The sequence below is a fragment of the Mesoplodon mirus genome (genome assembly GCF_964341445.2).
Source record: "Mesoplodon mirus genome assembly, chromosome: 7".
Lineage (NCBI taxonomy): Eukaryota > Metazoa > Chordata > Mammalia > Artiodactyla > Ziphiidae > Mesoplodon > Mesoplodon mirus.
The window spans coordinates 89103812-89120514 of NC_138983.1; the positions used below are offsets into that span (position 1 = coordinate 89103812).

Genomic DNA, 16703 nt, shown 5'->3' on the forward strand with positions numbered 1-16703 from the left:
TGTTTGCACTAATAATTCCTACAGGACCTGTTACTTTCATTGTTTTTTCAAAACCAGGTTTGAAGGAGAGTCATTAGTTCATTTACATATTAGAGCATGTATTTGTTGACTTGTTTTTTCTGTCTCCCTCACTAGAGCATAACAGGGGGAAGGATCATGTCTGTCTTGTTCTCTGCTGAATTCTCAGAGCCTGGAAGAGGGCATGGCACGGGATAGGCCCCCCAAAATATTTCTTTGGATTAATGGACGGATGGATGGATGGATGAATAAAGAACAAACAAACAGACACGGTCCTAACAGAGTTCTAGAAGGTTACTGGGCCCAACCTTTGCCTTCATGGAGCTTACAGTTTCCTGCTAGAATCTCCTAGGTTCACCATACACAATCTGTGTCCTTTCTACAGCACCATTTCTAGGATTGAAACTGTGTACCTAGAATCGGTTACAAAGGGAAAGACAGTAAACAGAGAACAAGAGAACAAGGGCCCCCAAGCACTGACTACGTTTTTTTTTTTCTCTCTCTTTTTTTTTTTTTTTTTTTTTTTTCCGTACGCGGGCCTCTCACTGTTGTGGCCTCTCCCGTTGCGGAGCACAGGCTCCGGACGCGCAGGCTCAGCGGCCATGGCTCACGGGCCCAGCCGCTCCGCAGCATATGGGATCCTCCCAGACCGGGGCACGAACCCGCATCCCCTGCATCGGCAGGCGGACTCTCAACCACTGCGCCACCAGGGAGGCCCTCTCTCTCTTTTTTAAAAATGTTTATTTATTTATTTATATTTTTCTTATTAGTCACCCATTTTATACACGTCAGTGTATACATGTAAATCCCAATCTCTCAATTCATCATACCACCACCCCCACCCCCTGCCGCTTTCCCCCCTTGGTGTCCATACGTTTGTTCTCTACATGTGTCTCCATTTCTGCTCTGCAAACTGGTTCATCTTTACCATTTTTCTAGGTTCCACATATATGCGTTAATATAGGATATTTGTTCTTCTCTTTCTGACTTACTTCACTCTGTATGGCAGTCTCTAGATGCATCCACGTCTCTACAAATGACCCAATTTTGTTCCTTTTTATGGCTGAGTAATATTCCATTGTATATATGTACCACTTCCTCTTTAACCATTCGTCCGTCGATGGGCATTTAGGTTGCTTCCATGATCTGGCTATTGTAAATAGTACTGCAATGAACATTGGGGTGCATGTGGCTTTTTGAATTATGGTTTTCTCTGGGTATATGCCCAGTAGTGGGATTGCTGGGTCCTATGGTAATTCTATTTTTAGTTTTGTAAGGAACCTCCATACTGTTCTCCATAGTGGCTGTATCAATTTACATTCCCACCAACAGTGCAAGACGGTCCCCTTTTCTCCACACCGTCTCCAGCATTTGTTGTTTGTAGATTTTCTGATGATGCCCATTCTAACTGGTGTGAGGTGATACCTCATTGCAGTTTTGATTTGCATTTCTCTAATAATTAATGATGTTGAGCAGCTTTTCATGTGCTTCTTGGCCAGCGGTATATCTTCTTTGGAGAAACGTCTATTTAGGTCTTCTGCCCATTTTTGGATTGGGTTGTTTGTTTTTTTAATATTGAGCTGCATGAGCTCTTTATATATTTTGGATATTAATCATTTGTCAGTTGCTTCCTTTGCAAATATTTTCCCCCAGTCTGAGGGTTGTCTTTTCATCCTGTTTATGGTTTCCTTTGCTGTGCAAAAGCTTTGAAGTTTCATTAGGTCCCATTTGTTTATTTTTGTATTTATTTCCATTACTCTAGGAAGTGGATCAAAAAATATCTTGCTGTGATTTATGTCAAAGAGTGTTCTTCCTATGTTTTCCTCTAAGAATTTTATAGTGTCTGGTCTTACATTTAGGTCTCTAATCCGTTTTGAGTTTATTTTTGTGAATGGCGTTAGGGAGTGTTCTAATTTCATTCTTTTACATGTAGCTGTCCAGTTTTCCCATCACCACTTATTGAAGAGACTGTCTTTTCTCCACTGTATATCCTTGACTCCTTTGTCATAGATTAGTTGACCATAGGTGTGTGGGTTTATCTCTGGGCTTTCTATTCTGTTCCATTGACCTATATTTCTGTTTTTGTGCCAGTACCATATTGTCTTGATTAGTGTGGCTTTGTAGTATAGGCTGAAGTTAGGGAGTCTGAATCCTCCAGCTCCGTTTTTTTCCCTCAAGACTGCTTTGGCTATTCGGGGTCTTTTGTGTCTCCACACAAATTTTAAGCTTTTCTGTTCTAGTTCTCTAAAAAATGCCATTGGTAATTTGATAGGGATTGCATTGAATCTGTAGATTGCTTTGGGTAGTAGAGTCATTTTCACAATATAGATTCTTCCAATCCAAGAACATGGTATATCTCTCCATCTGTTGCTAGCATCTTTAATTGCTTTCATCAGTGTCTTACAGTTTTCTGCATACAGGTCTTTGTCTCCCTAGGTAGGTTTATTCCTAGGTATTGTATTTTTTGGTTGCAGTGGTACATGAGAGTGTTTCCTTAATTTCTCTTTCAGATTTTTCATCATTAGTGTATAGGAATGCAAGAGATTTCTGTGCATTCATTTTGTGTCCTGAAACTTGACCAAGTTCATTGATTAGCTCTAGCAGATTTCTGGTGGCATCTTTAGGATTCTCTCTGTAGAGTATCCTGTCATCTGCAAACAGTGACAGTTTTACTTCTTCTTTTTCAATTTGGATACCTTTTATTGCTTTTTCTTCACTGATTGCTGTGGCTAGGACTTCCAAAACTATGTTGAAGAATGGTAATGAGAGTGGACATCCTTGTCTTGTTCCTGATCTTAGAGGAAATGCTTTCAGTTTTTCACCATTGAGAATGATGTTTGCTGTGGCTTTGTCATATATGGCCTTTACTATGGTGAAGTAGGTTCCCTCTATGCCCACTTTCTGGAGAGTTTTTATCATAAATCAGAGTTGAATTTTGTCAAAAGCTTTTTCTGCATCCATTGAGATGATCATATGGTTTTTCTTTTTCAATTTGTTAATATGGTGTATCACATTGATTGATTTGCATATATTGGAGAATCCTTGCCTCTTTGGGATAAATCCCACTTGATCATGGTGTATGATCCTTTTAATGTGTTGTTGGATTCTGTTTGCTAGTATTTTGTTGAGGATTTTTGCATCTATATTCATCAGTCATATTGGTCTGTAATTTTCTTTTTTTGTAGTATCTTTGTCTGGTTTTGGTATCAGGGTGATGGTGGCCTCAGAGAATGAGTTTGGGAGTGTTCCTTCCTCTGCAATTTTTTGGAAGAGTTTGAGAAAGATGGGTGTTAGCTCGTCTCTAAATGTTTGATAGAATTCACCTGTGAAGCCTTCTGGTCCTGGACTTCTGTTTGTTGGAAGATTTTTAATCACAGTTTCAATTTCATTACTTGTGATTGGTCTGTTCATATTTTCTATTTCTTCCTCGTTCAGACTTGAAAGGTTATAACTTTCTAAGAATTTGTTCATGTCTTCCAGGTTGTCCATTTTATTGGCATAGAGTTGCTTGTAGTTGTCTCTTAGGATGCTTTGTATTTCTGCGGTGTCTGTTGTAACTTCTTTTTCCTTTCTAATTTTATTGATTTGAGTCCTCTCCCTCTTTTTCTTGATGAGTCTGGATAATGGTTTATCAATTTTGTTTAACTTCTCAAAGAACCAGCTTTTAGTTTTATTGATCTTTGCTATTGTTTTCTTTGTTTCTATTTCATTTATTTCTGCTCTGATCTTTATGATTTCTTTCCTTCTGCTCACTTTGGGTTTTCTTTGTTCTTCTTTCTCTAGTTCCTTTAGGTGTAACGTTAGATTGTTTATTTGAGATTTTTCTTGTTTCTTGAGGTAGGCTTGTATAGCTATGAACTTCCCTCTTAGAACTATGGGATGCTTTTGCTGCATCCCATAGGTTTTGGATCGTCGTGTTTTCATTGTCATTTGTCTCAAGGTATTTTTTGATTTCCTCTTTGATTTCTTCAGTGATCTCTTGGTTATTTAGTAACGTACTGTTTAGCCTCTATGTGTTTGTGGTTTTTACAGGTTTTTCCCTGTAATTCATTTCTAATCTCATAGCGTTGTGGTCAGAAAAGATGCTTGATATGATTTTAATTTTCTTAAATTTCCTGAGGCTTGATTTGTGACCCAAAACATGATCTATCCTGGAAAATGTTCCGTGTGCACCTGAGAAGAAAGTGTAATCTGCTGTTTTAGGATGGAATGTCCTACAAATATCAATTAAATCTATCTGGTCTATTGTGTCATTTAAAGCTTGTGTTTCCTTATTAATTTTCTCTTTGGATGATCTGTCCATTGGTGTAAGTGAGGTGTTCAAGTCCCCCACTATTATTGTGTTACTGTTGATTTCCTCTTTTAGAGCTGTTAGCGATTGCCTTTTGTATTGAGGTGTTCCTATGTTGGGTGCATATATATTTATAATTGTTATAGCTTCCTCTTGGATTGATCCCTTGATCATTACGTAGTGTCCTTCCTTGTCTCTTGTAACATTCTTTATTTTAAAGTGTATTTTACCTGATATGAGTATTGCTACTCCAGCTTTCCTTTGATTTCCATTTGCATGGAATATCTTTTTCCATCCCCTCACTTTCAGTCTGTATGTGTCCCTAGGTCTGAAGTGGGTCGCCTGGAGACAGCATATAGATGGGTCTTGTTTTTGTATCCTTTCAGCAACCCTGTGTCTTTTGGTTGGAGCATTTGATCCATTCACGTTTAAGGTAATTATCGATATGTATGTTTCTATGACCATTTTCTTAATTGTTTTGGGTTTGCTTTTGTAGTCCTTTTCTTCTCTTGTGTTTCCCACTTAGAGAAGTTCCTTTAACATTTGTTGTAGAGCTGGTTTGGTGGTGCTGAATTCTCTTAGGTTTTGCTTGTCTGTAAAGCTTTTGATTTCTCCATCGAATCTCAATGAGATCCTTGCTGGGTAGAGTAATCTTGGTTGTAGGTTCTTCCCTTTCATCACTTTAAGTATATCATGCCACTCCCTTCTGGTTGGTAGAGTTTCTGCTGAGAAATCAGCTGTTAACCTTCTGGGAGTTCCCTTGTATGTTATTTGTCATTTTTCCCTTGCTGCTGTCAATAATTTTTCTTTAATTTTTGCCAAGTTGATTACTATGTGTCTCGGTGTGTTTCTCCTTGGGTTTCTCCTGTATGGGACTCTCTGTGCTTCCTGGACTTGGGTGGCTATTTCCTTTCCGATGTTAGGGAAGTTTTTGACTATAATCTCTTCAATATCTTCTCGGGTCCTTTCTCTCTCTCTTCTCCTTCTGGGACCCGTATAATGTGAACGTTGTTGTGTTTAATGTTGGCCCAGAGGTCTCTTAAGCTGTCTTCATTTCTTTTCATTCTTTTATCTTTATTCTGTTCCGCAGCAGTGAATTCCACCATTCTGTCTTCCAGGTCACTTATCCGTTCTTTTGCCTCAGTTATTCTATTGATTCCTTCTAGTGTGGTTTTTTTTTTTCAGTTATTGTATTGTTCATCTCTGTTTGTTTGTTCTTGAATTCTTCTAGATCTTTGTTAAACGTTTCTTGCATCTTCTGGATCTTTGCCTCCATTCTTTTTCTGAGGTCCAGGATCATCTTCACTATCATTATTCTGAATTCTTTTTCTGGAAGATTGCCTCTCTCCATTTCATTTAGTTGTTTTCTGGGGTTTTACCTTGTTCCTTCATCTGTTACATAGCCCTCTGCCTTTTCATCTTTTCTGTCTTTCTGTGAATATTGTTTTTGTTCCACAAGCTGCAGGATTCTAGTTCTTCTTGTTGCTGCTGTCTGCCCTCTGGTGGATGAGGCTATCTAAGAGGCTTGTGGAAGTTTCCTGATAGGAGGGACTGGTGGTGGGTAGAGCTGGCTGTGGCATTGGTAGGCAGAGCTCAGTAAAACTTTAATCTGCTTGTCTGCTGATGGGTGGGTCTGGGTTCCCTCCCTGTTAGTTGTTTGGCCTGAAGTGACCCAACACTGGAGCCTACCCAGGCTCTTTGGTGGAGCTAATGGCAGACTCTGGGAGGGCTCATGCCAAGGAATACTTCCCAAAACTTCTGCTGCCAGTGTCCTTGTCCCTTGGTGAGCCACAGCTGCCCCCCACCTCTGCAGGAGACCCTCCAACACTAGCAGGTAGGTCTGGTTCAGTCTCCTATGGGGGTCACTGCTCCTTCCCCTGGGTCCCAATGCACACACTACTTTGTGTGTGCCCTCCAAGAGTGGAATCTCTCTTTCCCCCAGTCCTGCCAAAGTCCTGCAATCAAATCCCACTAGCCTTCAAAGTCTGAGTCTCTAGGAATTCCTCCTCCCATTGCTGGACCCCAAGGTTGGGAAGCCCGACGTGGGGCTCAGAACCTTCACTCCAGTGGGTGGACTTCTGTGGTGTAAGTGTTCTCCAGTTTGTGAGTCACCCACCCAGCAGGGATGGGATTTGATTTTATGGGGATTGCGCCCCTCCTACTGTCTCAGTGCGCCTTCTCCTTTGTCTTTGCATGTGGGGTATCTTTTTTGGTGAGTTCCAGTGTCTTCCTGTCGATGATTGTTCAGCAGTTAGTTGTGATTCCAGTGTTCTCGAAAGAGGGAGTGACAGCATGTCCTTCTACTCCGTCATGTTGAACCAAATCTGACTACGGTTTTAAGCAGAATTATGCACTGAGGCCAAAATTCATCAATGACCAATTGCTTTTTTATCAACTTTGTTGAGATATAATTTATGTACAAGATCAGTGGCCAATTTTAAAGTAGTTCTTTAAAACTTAAAAAAAATTTTGTTTTTCTTTTGGATTTAGTTTCAGGAGGAAGGAAGTTGACTGGTAAATCCAGACATTCTGGGTGGAGATTTTTTGGTGAAATTCCCTATAAATGAACCAGCAGCTGCCTTCAGGGTTTGATAAAGGCCTCAGTGTTTGGAACACTGTGGGGTTCCTTCTCCCCATCTCCAGCTCTTTCTGGCTGGGTCCGGGTGGGTGTGAGAGGTGGTCACTGAAGCGACAGGAGTTGGGTGGAAATACAAAGTGGGTGTGAAAGCATGAGGTGTACAAGGTGGCAGAGCTGAGCCCAAATCACATCACTGTCTCTCACTTGCTGTGCAAGCTGTATCAAGCTCCTGGGCATCTCTGAGCATGCCTCAGTCTCCTCATCTGTAGAATGGCATGTGTCAGAAGACTGAGGTTTAAATAGCTAATGAGGGGACTTCCCTCATGGTGCAGTGGTTAAGAATCCCCCTGCCAATGCAGGGGACAGGAGTTCGAGCCCTGGTCCAGGAAGATCCCACATGCTGTGGAGAAACTATGCCCGTGGGCCACAACTACTGAGCCTACACTCTAGAGTCCGTGAGCCACAGCTACTGAAGCCCTCATGCTGCAACTACTGAAGCCCACGTGCCTAGAGCCCATGGTCTGCAGCAAGAGAAGCCACTGCAATGAGAAGCCCATGCACCACAGTGAAGAGTAGACCCTGCTCACTGCAACTAGAGAAAGCCCGTGCACAGCAACGAAGACCCAATGCAGCCATAAATAAATAAATAAAATAAATAAAATAAAATAAATAAATAAATAAATAAATAAGCTAATGCACCCAAAGCACCTGCACCGGGGCCTGAACATGGTAGGCACTTAATCAAATCTAATATTGTTCTTACAAGGCTAGAGACTTGCCAACCCTGCACTCCCTGGAACTGTACTCCTCACCATGCTGTGCTCACTGCCCATTTCTAACTACCCGGGTGGCTCCCCCCAGGCTCTACCTGAGAGCTGTCACCCTGTGTTGTGACCCCAAGGCCCCGACCCACTTGTCTCTGAGCCCTACCTGGTTTTTCAAGCTCTGGATCTCTCTCTGTTGGGCATCGTCCTCTTCATGCAGAACCTGAAACTTGGGCGGGATCACCCTCTCCTTCTGCCTGGAGGTGGCTGTTTCCAACAGCTTCTGCCTCAGGTTGGCCACTTGGTTCTGCAGGCTTGCTATCACGGTGTCTTTGTATTTAGATTCAAGTTCAAAATCGGAGAGACGGCTGACTTCTTTTCCCAGCAGCAGAATTATTTCATCCTGGGTGGAGGCCAGATGGGAAATTTACTAGGTGTGGGTCTGGGTGTAAGGCTGAGCCCATTTAAAGAAAGACAGGAAAAATATGGTATCATTCTTTGGGAAGGTGAGGGCAGGCAGGGAGGGAAAAAGCAGACTTTCAAGGCTATCTCTGTCACTTGGAAAATCTCATAGAGACAAGAATTGGGTTAAAATGAGGTAATTGTATATAGACTCCTGTAATGGATGTCTATACCTCACAGGTACGGAAACTTTTCTCTCCCCGAGAATTAGACTTTCATATTAAGAACAACCATCCCACTTGGGAACTTTTGTTGCTAGAAAGTTTACTTAGAGTGTTTTCATTTATAATATTCAGCCTAGCACACTGGGGACCTAGGAAAGGTAGTTAGGAAAACAACATTCTGTTTGACCACATTCTGCCTATAATGAGGGTTATTTGTTTTAACTTAAAACATTCTGAACTATTTGTTTTCCCTTTCCTCTCTTCTAATATTTCCTGACTCTTTTGGCTATTCATGTATGAATTTTTTCCAGGTAACTCAATCTGGAAAGTAAATGAGACATGAATACTGATTTATTTGCATGGGCTCATGTAAACTTTCGGCTGGAAGAACAAAATTGCTGGTAGACTGTACCCACAGGTATAATTAACCCTGTCCTCCATCTCTCCAGTGATAAAGATCTGCAGCCAAAGAATTGGTTAGGTTTTCCAAAAAAGGAAAAAAAATTCCCCCAAACTTCTCACCAGACGTTATCAATAAAATGTCAGAAAAACTGAAGAAGAAGAAGAAGAAGAAAAAATTCCCCAGAGGCCTTTTCCAAAGCAGTCACGGGAGGAGGTAAACGGGTAATTTCTGGGCCAGCTCATTCCCAGGAGAGCCGGCCAGTCAGCCTCACAACCTGCTAGCTCCGTGACCTGGGGAAGGACAGGGTCTTGCTCATGAGAAAGCCTGTCTGACATTGCCAGCTGCTGCCAGGGGCCTTCCTTTGGATCCTTGTGAAAGTTGGTGGCAAAACTTCAAGAGAGAGCATCAGACATATTCCCTACTCCTGGGCAGTTTCCCCTGTTTCACCCTGTTATGATCAGCCAGGTGCTTATTCATTTCTCATGCAACAAACATTCATCGGGCAGCAACTAAGTGCCAGGCCCCGTGCCAGTGCTGGAATATAAGAAGTTTGCAGAGGGCAGTGGACAGCTGTGGGTTCTGCTTTCCTGCTGAGGGTCCCCTTGCCCTTCTTGGAGGGAGCGTTCCTCCTTCCATTTGGTCTGGGTAGGACTGTCAGTCATGTGCCCTGCTCCTTCCTGTCCCACCTCCCCATGTGCATGTGGCCCAAGCTGGTCAATCAGAGATTTCACACATCGATTACAGAGGGAGAGGATCTTGCCTTCTTTTGGATCATGTAGGCTTGTTTGCCTGAGTTTGTCTTTTCTAACACACAAAGCCAGCCTTATGAAAAAGCCAGACACTGAGGGAAACAGAGGGGAGAAGTTGGTAGTGGGGAGGTGTTCTGATGACATTATTCAAGCTCCTGGATCTAGCCATACCTGAAGCTAGTGGCCCTTTAAATTTTCCAATAAGATGAGCTAATCAATGCTCCCCCTCGAGCTAATTTGTTTATTGTCACTTGAAGGAGTCCTGGCAAGTTAGGGTATAAACGACGTATAAAGAGAAAGAATTATTTCTATTATAAATAGGAAAAATGATAAATGGCTTATAAAAATTTTCTATAAATAGAAAAAATTATAGTGGTTGCACTATATTTCCAAGTTAAAATTGAGGCGGGTTGAAAAATGGCTACAAATACTTTGCAGTTTTGCCATCCAGTCTATTTCCCCACCCGCTAGTCTGGGCTGGCCCCGTGACTAGCTTTAACCAACGGAATGGAGTGGAAGTGATGCTGCATGATCTCCAGGCAAGTTCTTACAGGCTGTGCAGCTTCTGCTCTGGCCCCCTGGGAACCCCGAGACCACCGTGCTGTGATGAAAAACCACATGCACAAAGGGGCGCACCAGCCCAGGCGTCCTGGATGAGGCCCTAGATGTGGGAAGGAGGCCAATGGGGACCGACCACCAGCCTGGCCAAGCCAGCGGCTTACTGAGGCCACATGAGTGAGGCCAGGGGACACAAGCAAAGGAACCTTCCAGGTCAACCCATAGATTCTGGGGAATAATGAATTGCTGTTGGAAGCCGCTAAGTTTTGGGATGGCTTGTTACACAGCGATAAATACAGAATCTGAGTGTGGCTTCTCGCCTTTCTGCAACATTTTTCAGAGTCTGGTCCCAGGATGCCTGGTTGGAACCCCCTGCCTCCTGAAGGTTTGGATTTCCGTGTCTGACAAGAACCCCAGGTAGGTCTGCTCCTCACAAACTCTGAGAATTGCTGCAGGAGCAGGCCCTGGCCCTGAAGGAAAGCGAGATATTATAGACTGCTTCTTTTAGAGTAACTTTCAGGTCGTGTCTAAGTGGGGAGAAATTGACCTGGGCCCTTCCCAGGATGGCTTGAATCCACCTGTTCTGCTCGCATCCCTGCTTTAAACCTCTCTGGTTCTTTAACGAGTCTCTTGGCCCAGGCCTCCCTGACTTCAGTGCTCACTTCCTCCTGCTAGGAATGTGTTTTTGCATCACTGTTCCATCACTGAAGGTTGACCAAGTGATTACTGTGTGGGAGTTAGAAGTACCCGCTGAGAAGCTAACCAGACCTTGCTTTGAATCCTAACACTGCTCCTTGCATTGGGCAGCCTTGAACACATTACTGAACCTCTCTGAGCTTCAGTTTCCTCATCTGCAAAGTGAGGCTGATAAAATCTAGTTTGAAGATGGTGAAGATTAACGAGCTAATAAATGTCAAGTGCACAGGACATGGCCCAGCACACAGTAGGTGCTCAGTACCTTGTAGTTGTAGATGTTATTTGGGATAAAATGAGCAGTGGCCAAACCTGGCTGAATGTCTTGGGAGGAAGAGGTGGTTTCTTGGAAGTAGGAAAAAGGGATGGTCCTTGAGACACAGAGAACAAGAGGCAGTGGCAATCTCTCCATGGTCCCTCTTGCTGCTGTAGCTCTGTGCTTCCCCGAGACCCCTCACCTTATCGTACTGGGCCAGGTCCTGATCCACAAAAATTTCTCTGTAGGGCTCTGCCCCAGGAATTTCCTTGGCCACTGATTGTTCCGACAGTTCCGCGGCGTTGGTCCACACTAACACACAAGATCAACAGAGAATGCAGAGTAGACTGTGAGTTTCCCCAAAGTCTTAAAGAATATTTTCAGATTAACCTTCACATTCATGAGACTTATGCACTGAAAGCATTACAGTAGGACTGGAAAGGGTAAGAGCGGCCTCATTTCTCTTCCCCAGCATTAACTGCACTGATGCACTGTGGTGTATCTCTTTCCAGACTTTTTTCTATGCTGCATAAGAGCTGATGACCTTGGGCAAGTCATTTGCTCTCTCTAAGCCTTCGTTAATTTAGGATCACTGATAGTCTCTGCTATAAAGGGCTATCTGGAGATTAAATAAAATAATGATATAGAGCAGGGGTTGGCAAACTATGGCCCTGCGGCCAAATCTGGCCTTCTGCCTATTTTTGTAAATAAAGTTTTATTGCAACACAGCCACAGTGATTGATTTACATATTATTTATGGCTGCTTCCCAGCTACAAAGGCAGAGCTGAGTAGTTGCAGCACAGACCATGTGACCCACAAATCCTAAAGTATTTACTATCTGGCTCTTTACAGGAAAAGTTTGCTGACCCCTCATGTAGAGCATTTAGCACTAAACATTAGCTATATTTTTTTTATTGCAATCATATCTTTTCAAAAAACAAAAATGCATTTACATGATAGAGATTCTTATCCAGCTTACTTTTCAGCTAACAATATCAAAAACATTTTCCCATGTCAGTATTTGAGGCTGTACTGGGTTCTTTTCAAGGGTAGCATTGTGGTCCATTGTCCAAGTGTGCCAAACGTGTTTAACTAGGATCCACTTGATAGACATTTAAGCTTTCCTAATTGTTTTCTTATTTACCCCAATATTACAAGGCCTGCTTATATGACTTTTGGGGAGTATGGCATTGTGTTTGGGGGTCCCACTCTGTATCAAATCAGACATCTCGCAATTCACTCACATCAACACTGAATACATTTTTTTTTATTGGTGTAGAAATGTTTGTAAAGATTTCTATAATTCTACTTGTGAGACCACTTGGGCCCAAGCAGCGTATTTTAAATTTCCAAGTGACTATGGTTTCTGGACAGTCACTGCACATTCTTATCTTCTTGTGAAGTGAGAAACTGAACAATTTGTTTTCAGTGGTGATGAAACTTTAATGAGTATTAACATTAATGATGAATGAAGCACGCACTGTCATGTTTGTGGACATTCATCATTTATTCATTTTGCTTCTGCATTTTTTATTTATGCATTTTAGAGTCAAAGATTCCTGCCCCCCCAGCCAGGTCTCAAACCTCTTTGTGGACCCCAGAACCTCTAGTGGACATAGCTGATGGCCTGTGGTGCCCAGAGAATGCACAGCCTTGCGTGTTGAATGAGCAGCCCTGGCCACAGTGTTTCCTGGGGCGCGAGGAACACAAGGGCCTGGAACTTCAGCAGCTGCCCATTTTCTCTCCCTCCACCTCCCCAACTAGGTCCATGATTAGAAAACTTTTATTTGAAGCTCACTGCCCCCATCTGACTCTCTTGGATCCTGAGCAGCTAAGTCCTAACTGACTATAGCAGCAGTGCCTGATAGAGCAATCATGGGAGCTACAGAATGCAATTTTCAATGTTCTAGTAGTCACGTTAAAAAGGTAAAAAGAAGAGAGGAATTTTTAATGATCAATTTGATTTAACCCAATACATTAAAAAAACATCATTTCAACACGTAATCGACAAAAAATATGGAGATATTTTATATTCTTTTTCTTCGAGGCATGAAGCCTTTGAAATCTGGGGTTTATTTTACACTGTGCATCTCAATTTGGAAACTGAGTTTTCAGGAGGAAGATTTCATCTGTTTTCAGATTCCTCAAGAAATCGGCTCCCACTGGAGGAAGGTACTGCCTGGCCTGTGTCCCCAGGGAGGGCCTCGGGGTCTGACCCTAACTGGGCCCCTGTCAGGTCTCAGCTTAGAGCTCTGGTGCCTGATGCCATCTCTAGGGGTGACTCTGGCTGCCTCTGCGACCCTGTCGTGGCTGTCTTGAGCGACACTTCCCTGCAAGATGATGGTCGGAGGGGGGACTTCATCAAACTTACAGAACAGGCTGATCGATGGGGTCCCTTTACTGGGGAAGGTGTGTTTACTCAAAGTCTTTGTGGGGCTAGAATTTGCTCTGAGACTCGCTTTCCTTACACCCAGGCAGGGAGGTGCTGGAGCAGTTACCCTTCACCCACCCCAAACTTCTTTACTGGCTACTCTTATTTATCAGAAAGAACCTAAGGGCCATGTATGAAGAAACTGGCTTAACTCTAGCTGCTGGATCCTTTGGAGGTCCCAGTGGGGAGAAGCCCCAGGGAGGGTCGGGAGGGCTGGGGCGGTGGGACGGCGCATATGGGCACGCAGGCACTTTAAGAATTTTCATGCATGAGCTGTTGGCCAAATGGCAGGGGAGTTACTTTAATATTTTAACAACCCCCAGCTGTCCTGGTGCGCTCCAATAATCACCAGTCTGCAGCAGGGTCAGTATGTGTGCACCTTAACTGTGTCTTTCAGAGATTGTAAGTTGTAAATAAAAGTTAAATAACAATCATGGATAGGTAATAACTAAATTTTTAAATTTAAAATTTTAATCTTAAAATTTAAAATTATTAAAATTTAAATTTTAAATATTATAATTTTAAATAATTTAATATTTACTGAATATTAGCTATGCAACAGGCGCTGTGCTCAGCACTTACAGGCAGGATACGATTTCGTCTTCATAACAACCCAGTGAGATAGGCATTATTATTCCCATCTCCATTTTATACGTGAGAGATATGAGGCACAGAGATGTCAAGTCACCTGCTCAAGGACACACAGCTGGTAAGCGGTAGAGTCAAGGGATGAACCTAAGTTTGTTGGATTCAGAGCCTATGCTTTTAACTACTATGCAGTCAATGTATTGAAGCGGGAAGATGTTTATGACATATTATTGAATTTTAAAAATCAGGTAGGGAATTCCTTGGCAGTTCAGTGGTTAGGATTCTGTGCTTCCACTGCAGGGGGCACAGGTTCCATCCCTGGCTGGGGAACAAAGATCCTGCAAGCTGAGCGGCACGGCCAAAAAAAGAAAAAAAAAGAAGGTTACCTATGTTAGGTTCATATGATCCCATTATTGGAATATATATATATATATATATGAATCAAGATGCTATTTTAATAAGTCACTCCACATATTTTCTTTTCTCAGTAATTCTTCCCCACCTCCCATGAGCTCTTGCCATTAAGATTTGGCCTTGGAGCTGACGTTTTATTGCCTTGTGGTACAGGAAGGATGAGTATTAACTAGAACAGGGTGAGTTTTCCCCCAGGCAAAATGACGTTTTCATTTTTGACAATGTCTGGAGACATTTTTGAGAACCACAGTTGGGGGGGGGTGGTGTTGCTACTGGTATCTCTGGTGGGTAGGAGTCAGGGATGCTGCTAAACACTCTACAGTGGACAGGACAGAGCCTTCAACAAGGAGTTATGCGACCCACCTGTCACTGTGCCAAGATTGAGAAACCCTGACCTGATCTGCAGTAAATAAATCCTTGGCTTTGGGTTTTCAAATAGAATTTTTCAAGTCTAAAGCAAGGTGACAGTCTAACAGTAAACCAATTTAATTGGAAGAGCCCAGCTTTGCTAAGAGAGGAAAGAGCTTTCTCGGAACCCTTAAAAAGAGGTGTTTTCTGTCAAGAGACAGCATGGAGGACTGGAGCACAGAATTTTCTCTAAAGCGTGGAGTAGAGAGGCCCAGACAGAAAGGAACTCCCCATGACACGGGAAGATGAAAGTCCTTTTCTGAGGATGGCGAGAGTGTCAGGGGAACGAGGGCAAACGTTTGGAAACATGAGACCTGGCTGAGAGGCTGAGGAGATAGAGCCCAGGTAGATGTGAGGGACTCTAAGCCATACGACTCATCCTTCATTTCTCCAGGGGGAATGCAAGTCCTTTAGAGAAGCCCCAAGTTCAGCATGGCACTGGAGAAACCGGTGATTACAGTGGAAAAATTTAAATGGCGGAGTGAAAAAAAGAAAAGAAACAGCCCATGTGCCATGTGTCCAAAGGACACATTAAAAAAAAAACCCAAAAACCCTGTATATATGTTCATAAGACAGAACATGATGCATACAACAAAATGAATGAATCTCAGAAATACTATGCTGAGTGAAAAAAGCCTTCCACAAAGGAACATGTACTACATGGTTCTGTGTACTTGAGATTCTAGAACAGGAATATCTAATCCATGGTGGGAAAAGAATTCAGAAGAGTGGGTGCCTCTGGGGCCTGGGGCTGGGAATTGACTGGGGAGGGACATGAGGGAACTTTCTGGGGTGATGGTAATGTTCTATATCTTGATAGGAATTTGGGTTACATAGTTGTGCACGACTGGCAAAACTCAGTGAGCACATTCAAGATCTACACCTTTCAGGGTGTGGTAGCCAGTCTCCAAGATGGCCCCACTGATTCTTGTCTCCTGGTATTCAGACCCTTGCATCATCCTCTCCAATACTGGATGGACTTTATATTAGTTAGCTGGGGCTGCCATAACAAAACACCACAGGAGGTCTTAACAAAAGAAATTCATTTTCTCACAGTTCTGGAGGCTGGAAGTCCAAGATCAAGGTGTGGGCAGGGTTAGGCCTCTCTCCTTGGCTTGCAGACGGCCACCTTCCTGCTGTGTCCTCACATGCCCTTTTCTCTGTGCACGTGCATCCCTGGCGTCTCTCTCTCTCTTCTTACAAGGACACCAGCCCTTGGATTAGGGCCCACCCAATCATCTCATTTGAACTTACTCATCTATTTCAATACACTATCTCCAAATATGGTCACATTCTGTGATATTCGGATTGAGGCCTCAGCATATGAATTTTGGGGGAATGCAATTCAGTCCGTAACAAAGCTTCTCTATGTAACCAAGGATATTGCAGAAATGACACAGTTTGATTCCTGAGGTTAGATCCTAAAAGACATTGCAGCTTCTGCCTCACTCTCTAGGACCACTTCTCTGGAGGAGCTGGCAGCTTGAGGATGCTCAAGCAACGTATGGAGAGGTGCACTTAGTGAAGAACTGAGGCCTCTTACCAAAAGCCATGGGAGTGAACCATCCTAGAGGTGGGTCCTCCAGCCCCAGACAAGCCCCCAGAGGACCACAGCCCAGCCATCACCATTACTGCCACCTCATGGACAAGCCTGAGCAAGAATCCCCCAGCTAAGCCATTCCCAACTTCCTGACTCAGAGAAACTAGGAGATAATAAATGTTTACTGTTGTTTTAGGCCATTACATCCTGCAGTAATTTGTTATGCAAGAATAAGTAGCAAATACAGGTTTGGGCACCAGGAGTGGTGGAAAATTTAACAAAAACCCTACAATGTGGAGTGGTTTGGGATGGAACAGTGGCCAGAAGCTGGAGGACTTTGGCCAAGAGTCTTTGAGAAAGCCTGAAGAGTCTTAGTAGAAGCCCG

General features: G+C 43.1%; 1 protein-coding gene across 1 annotated transcript in view; it reads right to left on the minus strand.

Moving 5' to 3' along the window:
- Positions 1-16703, minus strand: part of LOC309808863 (forkhead-associated domain-containing protein 1-like) — a gene marked incomplete at both ends in the record, with an annotated part of 86468 nt that overhangs the window by 29969 nt on the left and 39796 nt on the right. The window contains 2 exons of the mRNA XM_082629440.1: positions 7818-8054; positions 11139-11248. Coding sequence (XP_082485566.1) covers positions 7818-8054; positions 11139-11248 — 347 coding nt within the window. The remainder of the gene's footprint in view (positions 1-7817; positions 8055-11138; positions 11249-16703) is intronic.